This window comes from Anabas testudineus, chromosome 14 (genome assembly GCF_900324465.2).
Source record: "Anabas testudineus chromosome 14, fAnaTes1.2, whole genome shotgun sequence".
NCBI lineage: Eukaryota > Metazoa > Chordata > Actinopteri > Anabantiformes > Anabantidae > Anabas > Anabas testudineus.
Window position 1 is genome coordinate 14616735 of NC_046623.1, and position 19149 is coordinate 14635883.

Below are 19149 nucleotides of genomic sequence, written 5' to 3' on the forward strand. Positions count from 1 at the left end.
CTATATAGTTATTATTAAGCATCTAGTAGTTGTGTGAGAAAGAATTAGTTGTTTCAGCATCTGCTCGAGGCTAGAGACTCGAGGCTAAATTATCTGCTACCAACATGATACACTAGACTCTCGAGACTGTCTCCCTACAAAATGTTATGTCTATGTCTATACGTCACCCTCTTATAATTACTGTACATACATATGAAACTGGTTAAGTGTTTGGAAACACACCAACATAAAAACTAACTTCACTTGGATGTTTGAGCTTTCACTGTGCAGAATGATGCGTGTGCAGAGGTTGACATGAGAAAGCTGTTCTCAAATGTATCTGCTGAAGGGGGAACGTTTCTCTGTGCTCAACTTAAAATCTGAGTTTGACACGTGCAAGAAGCACTTTGTAACATCACAACTCCTTGTTCAATATGCATCTTACACAAGTGAGCTGTAGAAACCTGAACCCTCGAGCGCACATACTTTTAGAACAGGCTCTTCAGTGGAGACATCAGTAGTTAAACTTTTGAAATGATCCATATTGCATATTCATGGACTCTGGGTATTTTTCAGTGAGAAAGAAGGAGTAGATGTGCTTTAATTTAACCAGGTAACAACTTATTTGTTACTAAAAAGGATTTCAAATGTTTTGAAATGTCTGGAGTGGATTGTTTCACATCATCTTCTTGTTATGTGACAGCTGAGCATCAGCTTGTCAAGAAGTGCTTCTCATATAAAAACAATAAGATCGTCTCATCCATTTATTCATACCTTCCATACCTCCAGTCAGCTGCTATTTTCTATCAAAGAAAGATCTGCAGTTATGCAACATTAAAAAGCAAATAGATTATCTCCGAACCAGGTTTGACTCCTGTGTGGGAAATCTTCTTGGCAAGTGTCTTTTTCCTGGCTCTGATGTGAACACTGGTCACCCACCATCTGTCCATCCAGTCAGTCATCTGCCAAATGTTGTTTATTATTATCTACTTACTGCTAGCTCTGGCAGGTAACCAGCCATTGTTTGTGGGTTGTATGCTAAGATTAAAATTGGTCGGTAGGTAAAACAAAATCTTTAGTAAATACCAGGAAATATCAGTCTGTGAGAGAAATGTGGCATTTTGCTTATAGAGGTAAATCTGGTTGCAGAGTTCAATCAACATTCCCTCTTGATTTCTTTCTCTCACATTATAGCTTCCTTTATCCTCCATCTGATCCTACTCATATGCAGCCTGCTCATTTTGCAGTCGAAATCTACCCATATACTGCATATTTTAGCTAATAAGGTTACCCCGCTCCATATTTTTCCACACTGTCTTCTAGATTCCTCTAATTGCAAACATATTCTACCCTTTTTGCAACATATTTTAGCCTTTGCCCTCCCAACCGTAGCATCCCCACATCACTGCTATAAATTACTTCCTTCCTTTCTTGTTATCTGCCCTTGGGAGACTAATTTCTGTCTTGATCAGATGAGCTGTGCCTATTTTCAGTAAATGCTGCGTTAGCCTCACCTAAGCAAAATGTATGCAACACAGAGACATTACCAACTCCTCTCTGTCTCACTCTCCAGCTCCCATTGCAAGGATAGGTCATTCGTAGGGATGATGGACAGGTGATCTGTACTGGGCTGTGGTGACCTCTATAACCTTTTAGCAACCTTTCACAACCTTCCGACCAGCTGATTAGTGTCCACCCCGTCCCTCTCTGATTAGCCTGAAAATTGGAGCTATTTGGACGACCTTTTCAGCTGAAAGGTCCACTCCCTATTCTGCTTTCCCTTTTCGTTCTTCTTTTCCACCACCTTCGTTTGTAGCGGTGGTCAGCCCCACACACGCACACACACATAAGATCCAGCTCCTCTAGCATCCCATCTCCCCTTTTTGCTTCTGAAGGGTAACATGATGAGGCTTATCGATCACCATGTTGTTAACCACAGCAAATTTGTAGCTGCGTTCTCCTACAATTCACTGTGTCCTCACTGTGGACTCTATGTTCTTCAATTACTCCTCAGTTCCTGTAGCTGCTCTCACTTTCTGCAAACACCTTCCCTCTCTTTATCTCTTTGCATTTTCAGAAACCACAAAGACACATCAAGTCACTTTGTAAGGCAAAAAGGGGAAACATGGGGAAATATGGCCTCTTTGTGAGATGAAAGGAAAAGGTGGTCAGACAGTATTAAAAGACCACCAACAGAGCTCACAATGCCGTTTTCTTCCTACGTGGTCAATCGACAGCTCAGTTGGACTTACAGTAATTTCACATGGGAACAATGCCGCAGCTGCAGATGGAAATGTTCAATAGATTATATAAAAGCAGTGACTATGGACTAGATTGTAAACCGTCGGCAGTGGCTGCCTGCACACTGCATTTATTCCTCTGAGACTCAGCCCAAATGAAGGAGTTATTTTATCTCCGCAATCCATATCTTTCACTTGGCCTATCGTTTATCTTTCTCTCCCTGTTGTATTTTATCGCTGTCTATCTTGTTTTACAGGGTTTCGGGAGATGAGACCCAGAGAGACAGAGACCCAGAGAGAGAAAGAGAGAGGAGAAAAAAGGAAGACAAAGTGGTGTGTTTACTATTGAGCTTCACGGCAATATGCGTCTGTTGGTCCCTGTGGGAGAGGCCATTGGCCTTCACCTTGAGGTGTGCACATACAGACAAACATGCTCCTACTCACACTGTGAAATATGCACAACTGCTATAAAAGACAAGTGAGAGCATATGAATTGTAAACCTAAATCTTATAGGAGTAAGGGGTCAGTTGCTATTTTTAAATAACATTATATTTTTCACAATGTATGAAATGACAGTGGGCAGCAATGTGATAATGTGAAAGGAGTTGTAAAGAACCTTCAGAGAATTACCACCACAAGATGCAGCTTCCCTTTTTCTACTCTCACTAGTCATTTTTCAATCATTGATTTGAGTGAAAAGGCTCCATGACAAACTACTTTTGCTGTTAACTGGTGAACATAGTGGAGTATTTAGCTGTTAAAGAGCCATATATTTCCCTCAGGAGTTGCTAGAGATCAAAAATAAAGTTAAAAACAGAGCGAATATTGAACTTTTATCCAGTGGTGGGTGGATTGATGACAACAACTTTGTCATATGAATTCATTCACAACTTGTTTCGGCTGCCCACAGGTAGACAAAAAAGGTATTGCAGATATAATTACTATGTATGTGTCACAAAGGCTGACGCTAGACAACACAATTGTTTCATTGAAAACTGCAAGAAAAGATTTGCAAGCAGATTAAATCACCTACTGGAGAGTGCAGAGCTTTCTTTTGCAGTAAGGCCATTTGACCCCTCACTGTGCCACATGTTTATTCCACTCATAAATAGCATATCATAGACCAGAACAAACAACTGCAATTCATATGACCCTCATCTAATAAGCCATCTAATAATATTTCCAGAAGTCAATACTGTCTCAGAAATAGTTTTTAACCATGCAGTGCATCGCATCCTTAACATTTAGCACTGTCAAATGTAAAATTTCCTACATAATAAGATAAGTCTTCACTCTGACATTTTAGCAATAAAAGGTTCATAAATAATTCAACAGCAGGGAGATATATAAATGTTTAATTGAATACAACAAGGAAATTACAAACCAACAATAATAAACAAAATGCATAATAACATTGCTGATAACCTCTCGTTTCACTCTTTTGTTACTTTATCTAGATTTTAGTTATAAAAAAAACTGGTGAACTTATGAACAGTAAAATTGCTTTTTTTTTTTTGAGAATAATGAGACAAAAGTGTATTATTACAATGTTTTGGTTATGCACCAAATATGGCTGGTAGAATTAGCAAATAGAATTAACATATTTGACCTGCCTTTGTGAATTTAAAATGTATTTGCCCTAAGCTGTTAAAGTTTTTCAGTGTAATAAACAGAGCTTTGTTCCACTTTAATCCAGATTTTTTGTTTAGTGGAATAATTCTTAGCAAAATATCCTAAAAAAAAAAGATGGTAATGCACAACAAAACTGCAATCACAAATGTAGGGAATATAACTCAATATCAAACAAATACCCATTAATAAATACCATGCTTCTAAATACCTTGCATCAGAATCTAATAATTGCATGATTACATTTGTAATTACAATGTAAATGTGTTTGTAGTCACATAGGGTAATAATTTTTAGAAGATGAGATGTGTCTGTGGGACGCAAAGAGTTTTTTATCTTAGCTTATCTTAGCATAGATTAGTTAGCATGCTATGTCCTTTTCATTGCCTCAGCCATTTTCTGACGAGGAGTCCATAAGTGAATTAATTGAAGTATAATAATAGCATATTACGTTATTACTAAAGTAAGAGAGAGGCTCAGTGGTGAGAGGTTGTGTGGGCCACGTATCAGGTGTACTTAGGTGTGTGGAGCCTTTGAGGATGAGAGAGGACTGCTGAGTGAGCTAAAACGCCGTCTTTAGCCGTCTCTTTTGTCAGTTGTATTGACCCAGGGGCACCGGCACCGTATCCGTATCACATTTAATGCAATCGAGACTGAGTTTTCTGTTCAGAGTGCACTATGACTACAGAGCAGACACCAACCAAAAGCACTCCTAGAGGAGTTCATAGATGGTGCAGAGTAGAGTAAAGAGGTGGTTAAAACCTCCAGCAGTGAAACTACACAAGCTCCTTCTGCTCGAGGAGCCACTCTTACTGCTCCCTCTCCTCCTTTTCATCCTGTACTTTTTCCTTATTTGTGTCTTAAACTGAGCTGAATTTTCTCTCATGAAATAATAAAACAGGACATTCTACTTCTCTCGGACCAAGATAATACTCTGTGGGGACCATTGTATGTCACTAGTACAAACTTCTGACTCATGGCTTACAGCCCAAAACATTGAACTTGTTTTTGAACTACGAAGACACAGTTTTAAATATATGAGGCAGATTTATTTAAAGTCTCAAATGTTTTGACAAATCATGTGACAAATCTGTTTAATTAAAAAGTCGTTTAAATTACTTTACATGCTGCTGAGTGCTTTGTGCATTTCACACCAGAGATCAGTCTTCCTATGTATTTTGTATTATTAATCTGATTCTGTAAAGAGTAACTATAATTAATGTGCTGAGTAAAAGGATTATACTTACCTCTGAATTGTAGTGAAGTGAAAATGAATTTAGATATTCATGTATAGAAATACTATACCAAATTGTACCTAAATGCAATGTTTAAGTACATGTTCCATTGTTTCAAGTGCTCTTAAGAGTCAAAAACATTTGTTTATGTGTTATTTGGCTTTAGTGCTTATTTCTTCATTTAAGCTTATTTGTAATTTGAGTATTTTTACAATGCAGTATCTGTACTTTTATTCAGTAAAACATCTGAATACTTCCTCCAATACAGAAAGAAAAAGTAGGTAGAAATATGCTCCATACATGTTTCTCGCTCACTTTCTCTCCCTCTTGTTTTTTAACCATCTAACCCGATCTGATAGCAACTAATGAGTGTGATTACTTTAGAAGCTGCTAATAGCTGTAGCTAATCCCCCTCTGCCCCCTTTCATTTCATCTCACTCCACTCCTCCTGCATCACTCCACACATCTCTCAGCTTTATGACTTTGTATGCCATTATTATTAAATGTGCAGCCCGTGAATTTCCCCTCTCCTCATCACCTATTATCTGTCGCTAATGACAGTTGCCAATGTTGTTAATGTTCTACTTTGAAGTAAAATTTGTTGTGAGTGTGTGTATTGTGACAGGAAGTGTGTTAATGTTGTGCTGTTCTCTAAGTGGGAGTGCGGCACCTGAACCACACCTGAGTGGGAGTTGGACTGGCTGACCTGTACATGACAATTTGTGCTGCAATGGCAGTGGCAAAAGTGCCATTTGTGGGAACATTTTCACCTCAGATCTTGATGAGAAGTCCATCTTTCTTGTCACCAGTGGCTTTTATTTACTCCCTCAAGCAAAATGTAGTTTATAAAAACTAGTTCACATTTCTGTGGTGCAAGTTTTCAGAATGAAGTTTAAAAGTTGTTGCTGACTAGAAGTCCCGAGAGCAGCCACTGTAAATTATTTTTATAGTTAATGTGTACACTAAAAATGTAAATGTTCTGCCAGTGAGAGATCGATTGATCTCATGGTTCTTGGTATTCTCGTTAATTGAGATCAGCAGGAAAGTCCCATCTGTATATGCCCACCCCAATATTTCTTTTTGAAATATAATCTATATTATTTTGTGTTAATTAAAACCTTGGAAATGTCACAAGCTGTCATGTTGGAAATTGAAGCTCATAAATTAATGAGCTCATAACACGTGCTGGTATGTGTGTGTTTTTGCTGGGGAGGGAGGGGTACTTGTTAGTGCATGAATAAATGTGATAAGGATGCGAGAGAGGGGATGGAGAGCAATGGTTCAAAGAGGTATGAAGAGTCACGGCGAAACCTTCTGTCAAGGTTATCACTCTTTCCACACAGTCCTTCCTTCCTCTGAGTGCATGTTGCACCATGATAAGGTTAATTAAGCCACATAAGGAGCAATGGATACATGTTCACACAACGGTGCTGATGAATGTAAAGCACAAGTGGAGCATGCTTCTATTACACTGTCTCCTACAGAGAACAAGTAAATCTCTCGCTCACAAGTGAATAAAAAGTCCCAAACCAAGATATTTATTAATCTGACCTATATGATCCACACTGGATGAGTTCATCAGTTCCAAATCCCTTTAGAGAAAGAACCAGGCTCAAGGTGGGCGGCCATTTGCCTCGACCGCTTTGGGGTGAGTGGAAAAAGGAGAGAGAAAAGAACAGCAAGGAACAAAAAGCAACAACAACAAGCAGCAAAAACACTTGGCAGGTCGGTGGGACCAGTAACTGCACCCTGGGGATATGCAGCTCCAAGGCTGAGGATACCTGCAGAGGAGAACAGAGAAAGGGAGACAGAGAGGAGGAAGCACAACTACAGGAGAGAGAAAAGACAAAGTTAATGACATGCAATGCTAGCATTTGAATGGATAGAGGAGAGGATACAGGTGAATAAACAGAAGAAATACAGATTGCAAATGCATGCAGAAGTGGGGTGTAGGCGCAGATTGTAGATCAAGAGCAGCATGTGTTTTATTACGTGCTGTGTCCATTTGCTTTGTTCTGGTAAAAGTTTTCTTTCTAGTTTCAGTGTGTGTGTGTTTTTCGTCTTTGCCTGACTTGTTTGTGTCAGACACTCCTCACGTTGCAGCAGGGATATTATAATATTACTGTTCTCCATAAATCACCGTGACAGTGAAGGGCCACATTACACCTGAGTACAGGAACTCCCCACTTTCTTTCGTCTTCCTTAGCTTTTTATCACGCCGCCTCTTATTTGCACTCTCTTCCTGCCTCCCTCGAGGATTGACACATGGCTCCTCATCAGTGCGAGAGAACGTCAACAACAGCCTTTTCCCCTGGGTGTGTTTTTAACTCTCCCTAATTGGCATGTACATCATGACACAGCAGCAAGCCTGTGTGTGCTTTCACAGCAACAGAAGACCTTTAGCAAACCTAACTAACGCAGACCATATGTGACACCTATCTAAGTCGAGAGTCGTGTCCTTAAAGATGAAAAATAGAAAAAGAGAGCAGTCACAACGATGCTGAGAGGCGACATAGGCACTAAAAACAGTTATTTGTGAGCTCCCTTGTGTTAAAGCAAGTCCAAGTCAACCCTGCCTTACTACCAGGTCAAGAGGGGGTTCTTTGATAACAGGTAGATGCTTACAACTCTATTGGTCGATCCTGTCTCTGACGTCTCCCTTTAAATATACGAACATCAACTATTCATTTATTCGTACCTTTGAAGTCTGTTTACAATGGGCAGATCAAATAAATAAGGTGACACAGAAATGCCACATGCACTTTTGACAATAGTCCTAATCTGCATTTATACTTTTAAACCATTTGTCTCCATGTGTTGAAGCTTATGTCATGTTCAGACTCCTCCCGTTTCCAAAGTGATACATCTCTTATGAAAAGACTGCTTTGTGAGCAGAAAGGCAGCGACTTGATTAAGCAATCGCATGGAAAAAAATTCTTAAAAAGCGAGAAAAAAAAAACTCGCTTTTTCATGATAAATTTCTTTTCACAATTCATTTGTCATAGCATGGAAGAATCACAGTGGGAGGGTGCCGATGAGTAAGAGGCTGCTGAATTGAATGCGTGATCCAGCCAGTTGTTTGAGAATCTGATGTGGCATCAAATGTAGACACGATAATTATACGTAGGTGCACAAATCATCTTGTGCAAGCAGTGAACCGTGATAAACGACACATTGCCTATACATGTCAGATATGTGGGGCACACATATTAGGGCAGAGCTGTGCACATGCATGGCCGGTTAGATTTTAATTAGACTTTAATTGAGTTTATCATTTATTGTGGAATCCGAAATGTTAATGGCCATTAGTCATTTATCAGTGTGGTTTCCACCAGCTAAAATGTTTGTTAAGCGTTTGAGTGACTTTCTGTTTGCCCTTTGGTGATTAAGGAAAATGGATTGATGAGCGCTGAGGGATTTAGCCATACAGGAAATGTGCCAAAAAATAAAAGAAAATAACACATTGTGCTAAACGAGTGTTAGAAGCACTTCAGTGCTGCAGTGTTGAGTGATAATTCTCTGTGGGTTTGTCATTACAGCTACTCTTTGTGCATTCTTGTCATCATTTCATTAAATGTTAATAGAAAATGTGTTCATCTGTTTTTCCCATGGTAATATTCCTGTTGGTGCTTTCGAAGTTGCTTCAATATCCAAAACTTTCGTCGTGTGACATATTCTTGACCGTCCACTGGGTTTGATTCTGTGAAAACACTTAGCACATTAATGCAGAGCATGCTTCTCTGGATAACCTATAACCTATCTCAGTATGATTCAAGCCTCTGCAACCTGATTAGCATAAAGTGACAGAATGAACAGATGTCTGCAAAAGTATAGTTGCTAAATACACAACGAAAGCTGGGTGCAGGTCGTAAAGCAATCTACAAAATAAAATTCCGAAAAGGTTTCAAGACGATGTGAGAAAGTACAGTATGTAACTTTTTCAGTGCCTCTTCTGTGAGCACCATTATGTTTCCCATTTGCTCAAGGCAACTGAAATACCACCAGACATTAGAAAGGAACGTCTTTCCTCATTGTCTCCCTGAGAGCACTAATACAGTAGCTCTCTGTTTGTCTCTTCAATCTTCATCTACAGTGGACACTTATGCTGCAGCATCCTCTGTTACCAACCAGTGAACCTTCTTTATACAACCCAAACTCCCTAATATACCATTCAGCACAAGTTTAGAGTCATTTGTCTCTTTGAATCTTGGGCCTTTATCCAAAGTAAAAAACACCACCTGCAAGAAGATCAGTTTACTCCATAGTTTTATGCTGACAGAACTGTGGGACTGGGTTAATGTTTTATAACATATGCAGTGATTGAACTTCAATTACTTGATCCTGAAATATCTGTAACATAAAATTGAATAATTGAACAGCATGCAAAGCGGATGAATGATGTGGGAGTAAATAGCGGGATTTCCCATGCTCAGTGTCTGATTCCCATGCATCTGATCATAAAATTTAATTTCTGGTGGCGACACGGTTTATCCCCCTTCTAGACTTTTATCAATTTGATCTCTTTGATCTATTTTTTAATGAAAGCCTGCAGCCAAAAGCATCAGGACCACTTGCAATCCACTGAAGTTCTGCATGCTTTTCAGCAGCCAGTGGACTGTGAATCTCAACAGTGATGTATTCATTTTGAAACATACACCAGAGAGCAGTATTTTTTTTTTACAATAAAAAATACGACATTGCAGATACAGCAGACCTTTTTTCTTCTCCAAATCCGTGAGAATCATTGAGACTAAACAAAAACTCATTGTCTACTTTTTAATTGTTGTAATTTATGTCTTCTAACTATACTGGTGGTGAAAGAAACCATTACTTTACTGAAGCATGAGCACTACAGTGTAATATTACAGTACAAGTAAAAGTATTGTATTTGAAGTACAGTTAAAGTGAACGTGTAAAGTTATTTATATAAAAGTTATTATTTATAGTATTTATATATTTTAAGATTTAAAATGTTGGGGGGCTGTTGAAACTGATGCATTGTTTTAGAGGCAGCATTTAACTGTTTTATTAAATGTTTGTTTATTATGTTATTATGTTTGTTGGTTAGCTTTATTTACAACCTTAGCTGTAGGAACCAATTTTACTTCATGTGTTATTTATGTTTAGTCCTCAGGTTTGGTTTGCTTATGTGTTTATGTTGCACAAATGCAGAGTTTACCTAATATTGGACAATTATGAATATGTGTAAACGGTGAGCAAATGTAGTTTGTGTATTTTTTGCTCCCAAATGTATTAATGAAGCAGAAATAACAGAAATTTACTGGTTGGTTAACACTAAAAGCCTCTTTCAAAAACCTTTAGAAGTGAATATCACTGCTGACAATGAGTCTGAATGACGGGAGCCTTCAGCAGCACCATTAAAATTCATTTTGGAACATGTTTGTAGTAAAGGTTATTGTATCTTTAAGAAGGAATTCTCTAGTAAGAGGTAGATGGAGTGTAACTTGACCAGCTCTGAGTATGACTGAGTAAAGTTGTGTGTGTTGTTCCTAAAAAATGAGTCACAATGTACAGTTTGTTCCAAAACATTAACAGCTCAGATTGCAAGTAGTCCCTCCTGTCTGAGTCAAGCAGAATCATAGTCCATGCTTAAAATAAATACTAGAAACTAAGATTTATATGCTCGTAAGAAGAAATAGTCAATGAGTCAGTGGGTAAACTCAAGCATCATCTTGTATCAGCAAGGTGTTGAAGGCTTCATCAACATCAAGTAGAGGATGAGAGGCTGCAACAGACTGCAGTGTGACTCAGTGGAGCTGAGTGCAACATCAAATGGATCCAAATTTCATAGGAAGTGACTATAGATCAGTCCCAGGAGTCCAGCTTGTACACAAAATCTTACATTTAGTCACTGGGCAGACAAAGCGACTTACAAGTGGCAAGTATAAGGTACACAACAAAGGCAGGCTAATCAGGAGGTCTTGTCCAAGGACCCCTACTGGAGTAGACCACAACTGGGCTTCTAACCCCAGCTTCCCACATGGAGAGCAGCGATCTTACCACCACACCATCCAGCCGCTCACTTTTGTTTTAATGAATCGTCGTGTGTCACCGCAGATGTCGGCGATTTTAACAAAATGTACTCTGATGAAAATGGTTTTGACAAAAAGGTTACTGCAGACAGGGTCCTGCACCCGTCACCACTCAGAGAAAGTGATGGAAACACTGATGTACAGTGAAAGCGTCAACCTATTCTGTATGAGGACTTTTCTGAAGTGTCTGAGACATTTGCATAATTTAACAGAAGAATGATAATGCTGCCCCACATTGAGTAACTGACATTTTCAGCTACACATATTGACACGTTTCCAACTTCTGCTGCTTCACCTGTCACCTTTGTCCCTGTCCATGATAACATCTGTCAGCTGTCAGCAACACAACAACAAAACAGCCTTTTATCCCTCTGTTTCTGCACGATTATCATGATAAGAACCATAGTGGTATCTCCCCCAAAAACACTTTGAATAAGCACAGAGATGCTCTTTTAGATTATCTATCTTTATTCACAAGGTAATTCACATTGTGTATGGCCTACATTGCTTGCTCCAGTGAGAATCTAGGCAGACAGGACATTCGTCATACTCCTCTCTGTCCTCCTTTATGTGCACACAGACCTCACAGATCGTATGGCAGAATGGCAGCATTTCTAATAAAGTCGTTGCAGAGGACAGCAGCACAGATCTTCCACTGGAGGACACAACCTGCAGGACATTCTGACCTCTTTGACTACTCCAACTATTTTGGTTCTTGGCTCTGGCTGTGAAGCTTAACCTGTGTGTCCTCGTGACCGGTTGGTTTTAATTGGAATAGTCCCAATTTGAATCACAGTGACTCCTGAGTTTTCCTAATTATAATATTATGCACAACACCATTGGTGCTCATTATTCTGTGCAATTACTTGCTATGGATTATATGGATTTGTTTTCTCCTGTGGTCACACACAGGTACTAGGTTTTTTGCAGACAGGCAGGTGTGAGGTCTGGATGTCGATCCTAAATTGGTGCACCACTGCCCCCCTGTGGACTGCAGTAAATCGTGACAGGAAACCTGAATACACCAGACAGCCATGATTAGTAGCTTTCTTTCTTTAAGGTTTGCCTGTGGCCATTCTGCAAACACGAACCCAAATTGCAAAGAACTAATCTCAATCTTTTACACAATCCCATTTCTATTGATTTTTTTTTCCTACAGAGAATTATTCTCCTATTATAGTAGTTTTAATATTTATGTAACTTTGCTCACTTCAAAGTAGAGTGTTAAGTCTGAAGCACATATTTCAAATACGTGATTTCTCGGATTGGGAATGATTAAAGCAAACACAATGATTTGTGAAATAAGTAAAGCATAATTCTCAAAACTTAATGAAAGAACAGTCATCACAAACCTTGTGCTGTATGAAAATAGAACAAATCAAATGAGAAAAAAGCTAATTTAGTACTTTAGACCAATAAAGTCCATATTTTAATAAAGATAATACAAGTTGGCTCAATGTTCAGTTCATTATGAGCCATAGACAATTAATAATTTTGTGCTCATTAAATAAGCACTATAGCAGAGCAATGTCTAATATCCCAAAGTATAATTAGGATAATTAACATTACAATATATGTTTACTATTAAATATTGAGTTTAACATGTCGTTTGTGATACATTACAATGTTTTGCTGCAATTTATGATATTGTTATATTATATGAGCCACGTGAGCATGTGAGGAACTGGAACAGTAGATTATTACATACATTAAGCTAAAACACAGTCCTGCAGTAAATCCTTCTTCATGAATGTGATACTTTTTCAACTGAACATTATCATGAAAGCAGGATTTATTGCAGTACTCTTCTGAGACTGCGTTAGTTTATCTTGGCGTACTGTATGATGCAGCAGCCTAATAAAAAATGAAACTGGGGAATCAGTTTGTCTGCACCAGCAAAGGTCTCTCTCTCTCTCTCTCTCTCTCTCTCTCTCTCTCTCTCTCTCTCTCTCTCTCTCTCTCTCTCTCTTCCTCTGCTCCCGTGGGGAATAGAAACATGGCTCCTCACCAGTGCTGGAGAACATCAACATCAGCCTTGTCCCTTGCGTGTGTCTGTGTCGTTGTTTTTTTAAAAACTCTCCCTAATTACCATGTGCGTCAAGGGGAGGCAATACGTATGCTTTCTCAGGAACAAAAGACGTTTACCAAACCTAATTGACAGGGCCTGAATATGACACCAGTCCAAAAATTACAACATCGTCGATCTCTTGCTGACAGACTCCTTTGTTCACATCATTCCTGAATCCGGAGCCTGTCTTGAGGCCACACCTACACACCAGTGGTTGCTCTCCTCGCTCACCTACCACGTCAGCTGTAAACCCTGAGCCAGAGCTCTTTCATAACACACAAATGCTCACAAGAGCAAGACTTTAGCAACATTTTTTATTTTTATTTTCATCACTAAAATACATAATTAGTTCTGCATATAATATATAGTGAAATACATATCCAGAGATTATAGAAGAATGTGGACAATACAATCATACGTCTCTGCAGGGCAAACCTGATTAAACTTTATATTTGTCTTTTGACTTTTCTTCCATCCTTCATTTTCTCTTGAGTGCCAGTCTTTTATAGCTGTCACTGCTTTGGGCCATCCTCCAGCCCCTTATGAGGCCTGGCTAAATGCCAGCCACCTCATATGACTCCGAGATGAGAATATGGTGTTTGGGATATTGCCTTCATATATTTGTCAAAAGAGAATCTGGATCAAAGATAATGCCCGTATTTTTGACACACTCCTTTGGGAGAAGTGTGCTGCCACTGAAGTTGTTGCTGTGGCCCAGAATTTGCATTTCACTTTTATCTGTGTTGAAAATAAAGTTCTGTGTTATTTTTGTGTTGGTACAGAGAGATGACAGATTTCGTGACTTTGACAGTAGCTGCTTTGTATCACCTGGCTTGTCTGAGATGTCTCAGCAAGAGGCATTCTCATCTGTCTCGTCAGGGGTCACCGGTTACTAGCTAGCAACGACTCCGTCCTTCTGTCCTAGAAATGCAGGAACACGCTGTATCCATAAGTAGAGCATGGGTTCAGCAGTGAAGTGTATCAGCTATAAATGTGAGGTGATGGAAGGAAGAATTTTATTCTTGTTTGTTTAATTATTTCCTATGATCAACTGTGAACTCCATCTTCTTTATGGTTGTTATCGACTGTTTCTTTCTGTAGCCTGTAGACAGCCAGAAAATGTTCTGAAAAACCTCTTGACAGAAGTCAACTTTACACTTTTCTGCAGAGTTGGACAACAATATATCACGCAACAGCCACACAAATAATTTATCAAGATGCTGATGTACCTTAACCTTCTGTCAGTCAGGTTATCACTTAGAAAGGAGTAGACACACAAGATGAGAATCTCCAGTGCTGAATAATTCAGATCAGCAGACAAATAAACCAGAGAATACAGAGTTACTTCTCTCGTCAGTGTCAGAGATTGTCAACACTTTACTTTCAACTCTATAGATAATGTGCTGTGTGTTAATAATAATCAACACAGTAATTATATTATTTTTGTGAGAACACCACATACTCATCTTTTCTGTCTTATTCTAAAAGGTCTGAAACCTTCAAAGTGCCCCAACATGACTTCTGTTGTGATTTAATGACATATATATATATATACATATACATATATGAAAATTGAATTAAATCTTATGTCTCAGCTCTTTGATTTTCAAAATGTCAACGCAAGCTTGCATCATTATCACTATTTGTCATATGGTTTGCATGCTGTCAGTCACAGTGACTGCTGAAGGGAAAGCAGAGCAGTGCAAGAAAAAACAAGCTGATGTGAAGGCTTGTCAACACTTCACACACTTTAAGCTGCTACAGTTGCAGCAGCTTCATCTGATGAAAAACAGCTGATGAAGGTAGATACAATATCAGTGTAATCAATATTATATAAGTATGACATAACTAAACATATACCACTGTATTATCATCATTATATGGACACAATTGTAGATTTTATTCTTCTGGCAAACATCTTTGTAACCAGATCACAAAATCAGGTAAGTCCAACAGAGAATAGGAAAATATTTCTTTCCCCAGGCAGTCACAATGGTATCCTCTGCCCTCTCGACAATGTGCCATCGATCTTGTATGGCACATTGTGGTTTGTGAATTCTTTGCATTGCCCTTTATGTTTGCACTTGAGTCTCTATAAAGTTTTATTGCATAATTTGTCTTATAATGTAGAAAATGTAGATTTTACATTTCTATAAACTAAAAAATTGCACAGCCCCAACAACCCGTGAACACACTGAACTGATATCTGATATTTCATCTTATAGAATTCAACAAAATAATCCACAATGCAATATGTAACATGGTTACAATGAGTACCAACTACTTTTGTATGTTTACTGCTGTATTTTGCAAAGTAGCTACACTTTTGAATGTGTGACTTTTACAGCATTTATGAACGTAGTGGTATTTCTAAACTGTTGTATTGCTATACTTAAGTCAAATATCTGAATACAAGGAGATTAGCTACAGTATTGTACTTAACTACAGTTTTGAAGTACTTTATTGTGTATATTTTAATTTTGTAATTATTAATTTGTTATGGCATCAAATGGAATACATTTTGTGTAGTGTACTTCAAGTTCATTTGACAAATAGTAGCCTTTTTGAACTTGAGTAAAGAATTAGAAGTGGTACTTCCAATTGTAATGTGTTTTATTAGACAAGTACTTGCACTTTTATTTGAGCCCTGAGTTTGTGTTTCGCATTTTAGAAACAAGTGGTTTTAATTTGAAAGAAATACCCGGAAGTGCTTCACGGTTCTCTTCCGGTGGCACCGCACCGCACACTGAGTTTCGGACGTGACTTTCTGAACTTACAGTAACTTATTCTCGTCCTTCATGTGGCCCCGTATGTATAAGATATGAACATTTACGGTATTTGAAAACGACACCATAGAGTGTGAATATACATAAATATAAGTAATAATAATAAGTGGAAAGGAGTAAGTTGCTCGTGTTAGCTAGCTAGGCTAACTTCTCCATGGCACCTCTCCGGGTCCTGTGCGTCCACGGTTACCGTCAGAACAGCGGCTCGTTCCGTGAGAAGACCGGAGCTCTGCGGAAGCTGCTGAAGAAACAAGCGGAGCTCGTTTACCTGAGTGCGCCGCACAGCGTGAAGCACACCTGCACTGAAGGTGGGTCAGCTGCTACACCTGCTACACCTGCTACACCTGCATCCCACCAAACTACAGTGAAGGAAAAGTAACTGACTTCAAGTCCTGTAAATAGTGTGCGCACAGTACTTAGTTATAGCTTTACTAGTTTATTTGCATTAAATATTAAGTTTATATTATGTTCAGTATACAAATTTTATATGTTATATAAAATATATTACCTAATTGATCACAATATTCTTAATATAAAATACAATCAGTTCATTTAGTAACATGGGTAATGTCACTGATGTATCTGAATATGCTCAAGTCACCTAGCAGTAGCCTACATAAAGTCTAAGTTGTTTAGTTAGGTTTATATATTGAAGTATCAATAGTTATAATCTGGTAATAAGTATGAATACTTTGACATTTTACATAATTTTACTGTAGTAATTTTATTATATTTTGATCTTTTGTACACTTTCAATACTTTTTACATTGTATATGTTATTTTTTAGGCAGGTTGAATTCTAAACAAGTGTGCTTTAGAATTATGGAAATGTAAGAAATGATTTACCTACTGTATTTTCATTCATTAATAACAACAATCAGTGTTGTAATAGTGTATAAATGTTAATGATATTTATATTTTTTTCTTCCAGAAACTCCAGATAAGGAGAATGGTCCAGGACCTGGACCTGGAGGCGATGAGGACCCCAGAGGTTGGTGGTTTTCGGACATTCAGGCTCGGAGTTTCAGCGCTCAGCAGCACTGTGAGGAAAGCCTGGGCCTCATCGAGAGTGTGACGGCTGTGAGAGAAGCTGTGAAGGTTCAGGGTCCATTTGACGGCATAATGGGCTTTAGTCAGGGAGCAGCTTTTGTTGCCATGCTTTGCTCTCTTCAGGAGCAGAAACTGGAGCCAGACTTCAGCTTTCGCTTTGCAATCGTGGTCGCTGGTTTCCGCAGCGCATGTACAGAACACCAAAAATTCTACGACGCTCCTCTCCAGATCCCCTCCCTACATGTGTTTGGACTGGAGGACCGAGTGATCCCTGACAACATGAGCAGGGAGCTCCTCCCGTCCTTCAAAGACCCTCAGGTCCTCACACACGCTGGTGGCCATTTTGTTCCTGCTGCATCTGCTCACAGGCAAACCTACCAGGACTTTCTCAAGAGGTTCCAGTGAGAACATAACTGCACTTAAATGTCAACAGGGAATGTTGATAATTTATTTAAAAGTAATATCATAATTGATTCACTTGTGTTGTGTGAAGTTGTTAAGACCTCTGTGCTCTTGATTCTCTGATCTGATTGATCCAGAACAACACAGTGATGGCTGTGTTTCTCAGGGAAGATGTCTTTCAACAGACAATAAATAAGTTTATGTTCTAGTGTCTCTGTTTGGTTTTTGTCCACTGTATCATATCTTTATTACTTTTCAAAAACTTTTATTTAGACATTGATTTTTTTTTTTTTTTCGTCACAGGGAGAGCGAGGGCTTAACAACATTCATTGTGACTTTGTTCATTTGTATTAATGGCACCTTTGATTCGGCTGAATTTGAACAAGAGCCAAGATAAAAGCTTCAGTGCGCTTCAAATAAACAAAGACCTACAAGTAAAATGTTTTCTTTTATTTCTGAATCGTCACAGGAGAAGGCAGCAATTAAAGCCTGATGTTGTAGAGTCCTCCAGGCTGCGTTTCCCTGCATACCTGCTCTGTCTGAAGAACTTTGACCCAAGAAAATGTACAGTACAAATTGGCCACCAGCATTAATGGTGTTGTACTTGGTTGTACGATGTCATGCACACCTTGGCTGAATATCAGGAAATATCATAAATGACAGGAGTACTTTCCATTTATTTTTTTCCCTGCAGTAACCTCAGTAGTAAAAGCTAAAAGTCCTCTTTAAAGAAACAACACTACATCAGGAAAGGTCTGGCATTTTTGGGCTCTGGGAACACTTCACCATGATTGTGGAAAGTTATGACAAGAATTTTATATCAGAGCCACAGTGAAAAAACTTGATTTACTAAGTTAGAGGAACACTTTTGTAACACGGGATTGTGACAGCTGGGTAACAACGGAACCTCGATCTGTAACAAAGGTTTGGCTCAGAGTGTGTATAACTGATGCAGAGGAGTTTAAAATGTGAGCACAGCAAATGCTTTGTGACCTATCATCATATAGTTACTGTGCCAAATGAATCTATATAGAGTCACGCCGCAGTGCGTAGGGTTATCAGCTGTGGAAAGTTGTCAGGTACTGATCTCCAGCATCCAGGAGCAAAGTGCTGTATTTCATGGGCTGCTTTAGGTGTTTTGGTGGAAGATGTACATGGAGGTGTTCTCACGTTCTATAGAGCAGTTTCATCATATGTTCAAATGCACAGGGTTCAAGGACATGTTGTTCTTTTATAGCTGAAGCATGTGCATGTCAGACTGCACTCGTTCGATTGTTTCCAGATGTGTGCTCTCTCCTCTCTACCTCCCCCCCTTTCCCTTTTTCTTTCATCTCCCACCGGCCTGTACCTCGTTTCGAACTCTCCTCAACCTCCTCCCTTCCACATCCTGCTTGTCATCAGCTATGGGCTCTACATGTCCTGTCATGTCTGCCACATTTATGACAAGGATGTAAACAGTTCAGTTTGTCTGGGTATCTCAAAAAGAAAAAAGAAAAAACTACACTCAACTGCTCTGCTGGAGATGGTTAGTTGCGGTGCTCACACAAAATTCCACATTAAGACTTCTTATATTCAGTGTCAACTTCCTCTTGTAAACACACACCCTTGCTCTCTACACCAATCTGTCTCATGTGTATAACATGTCACCTGTTTCGTCATCCAATAAACTTTCACTGCCACTCGTGCACACTCGTAGACGATAAGAC

At 38.9% G+C, this 19149-nt stretch overlaps 1 protein-coding gene across 1 annotated transcript; it reads left to right on the forward strand.

Annotated features, from left to right (window-relative positions):
* The first annotated feature begins 15926 nt into the window (after nucleotides 1-15926).
* ovca2 (OVCA2 serine hydrolase domain containing) lies at nucleotides 15927-17654 on the forward strand. The gene is made up of 2 exons (XM_026372108.1): nucleotides 15927-16299; nucleotides 16923-17654. The coding sequence occupies exons 1-2, from the start codon at nucleotides 16146-16148 to the stop codon at nucleotides 17444-17446; spliced, it is 678 nt and encodes a 225-aa protein (XP_026227893.1). The 5' UTR covers nucleotides 15927-16145; the 3' UTR covers nucleotides 17447-17654.
* The last annotated feature ends 1495 nt before the right edge of the window (nucleotides 17655-19149 follow it).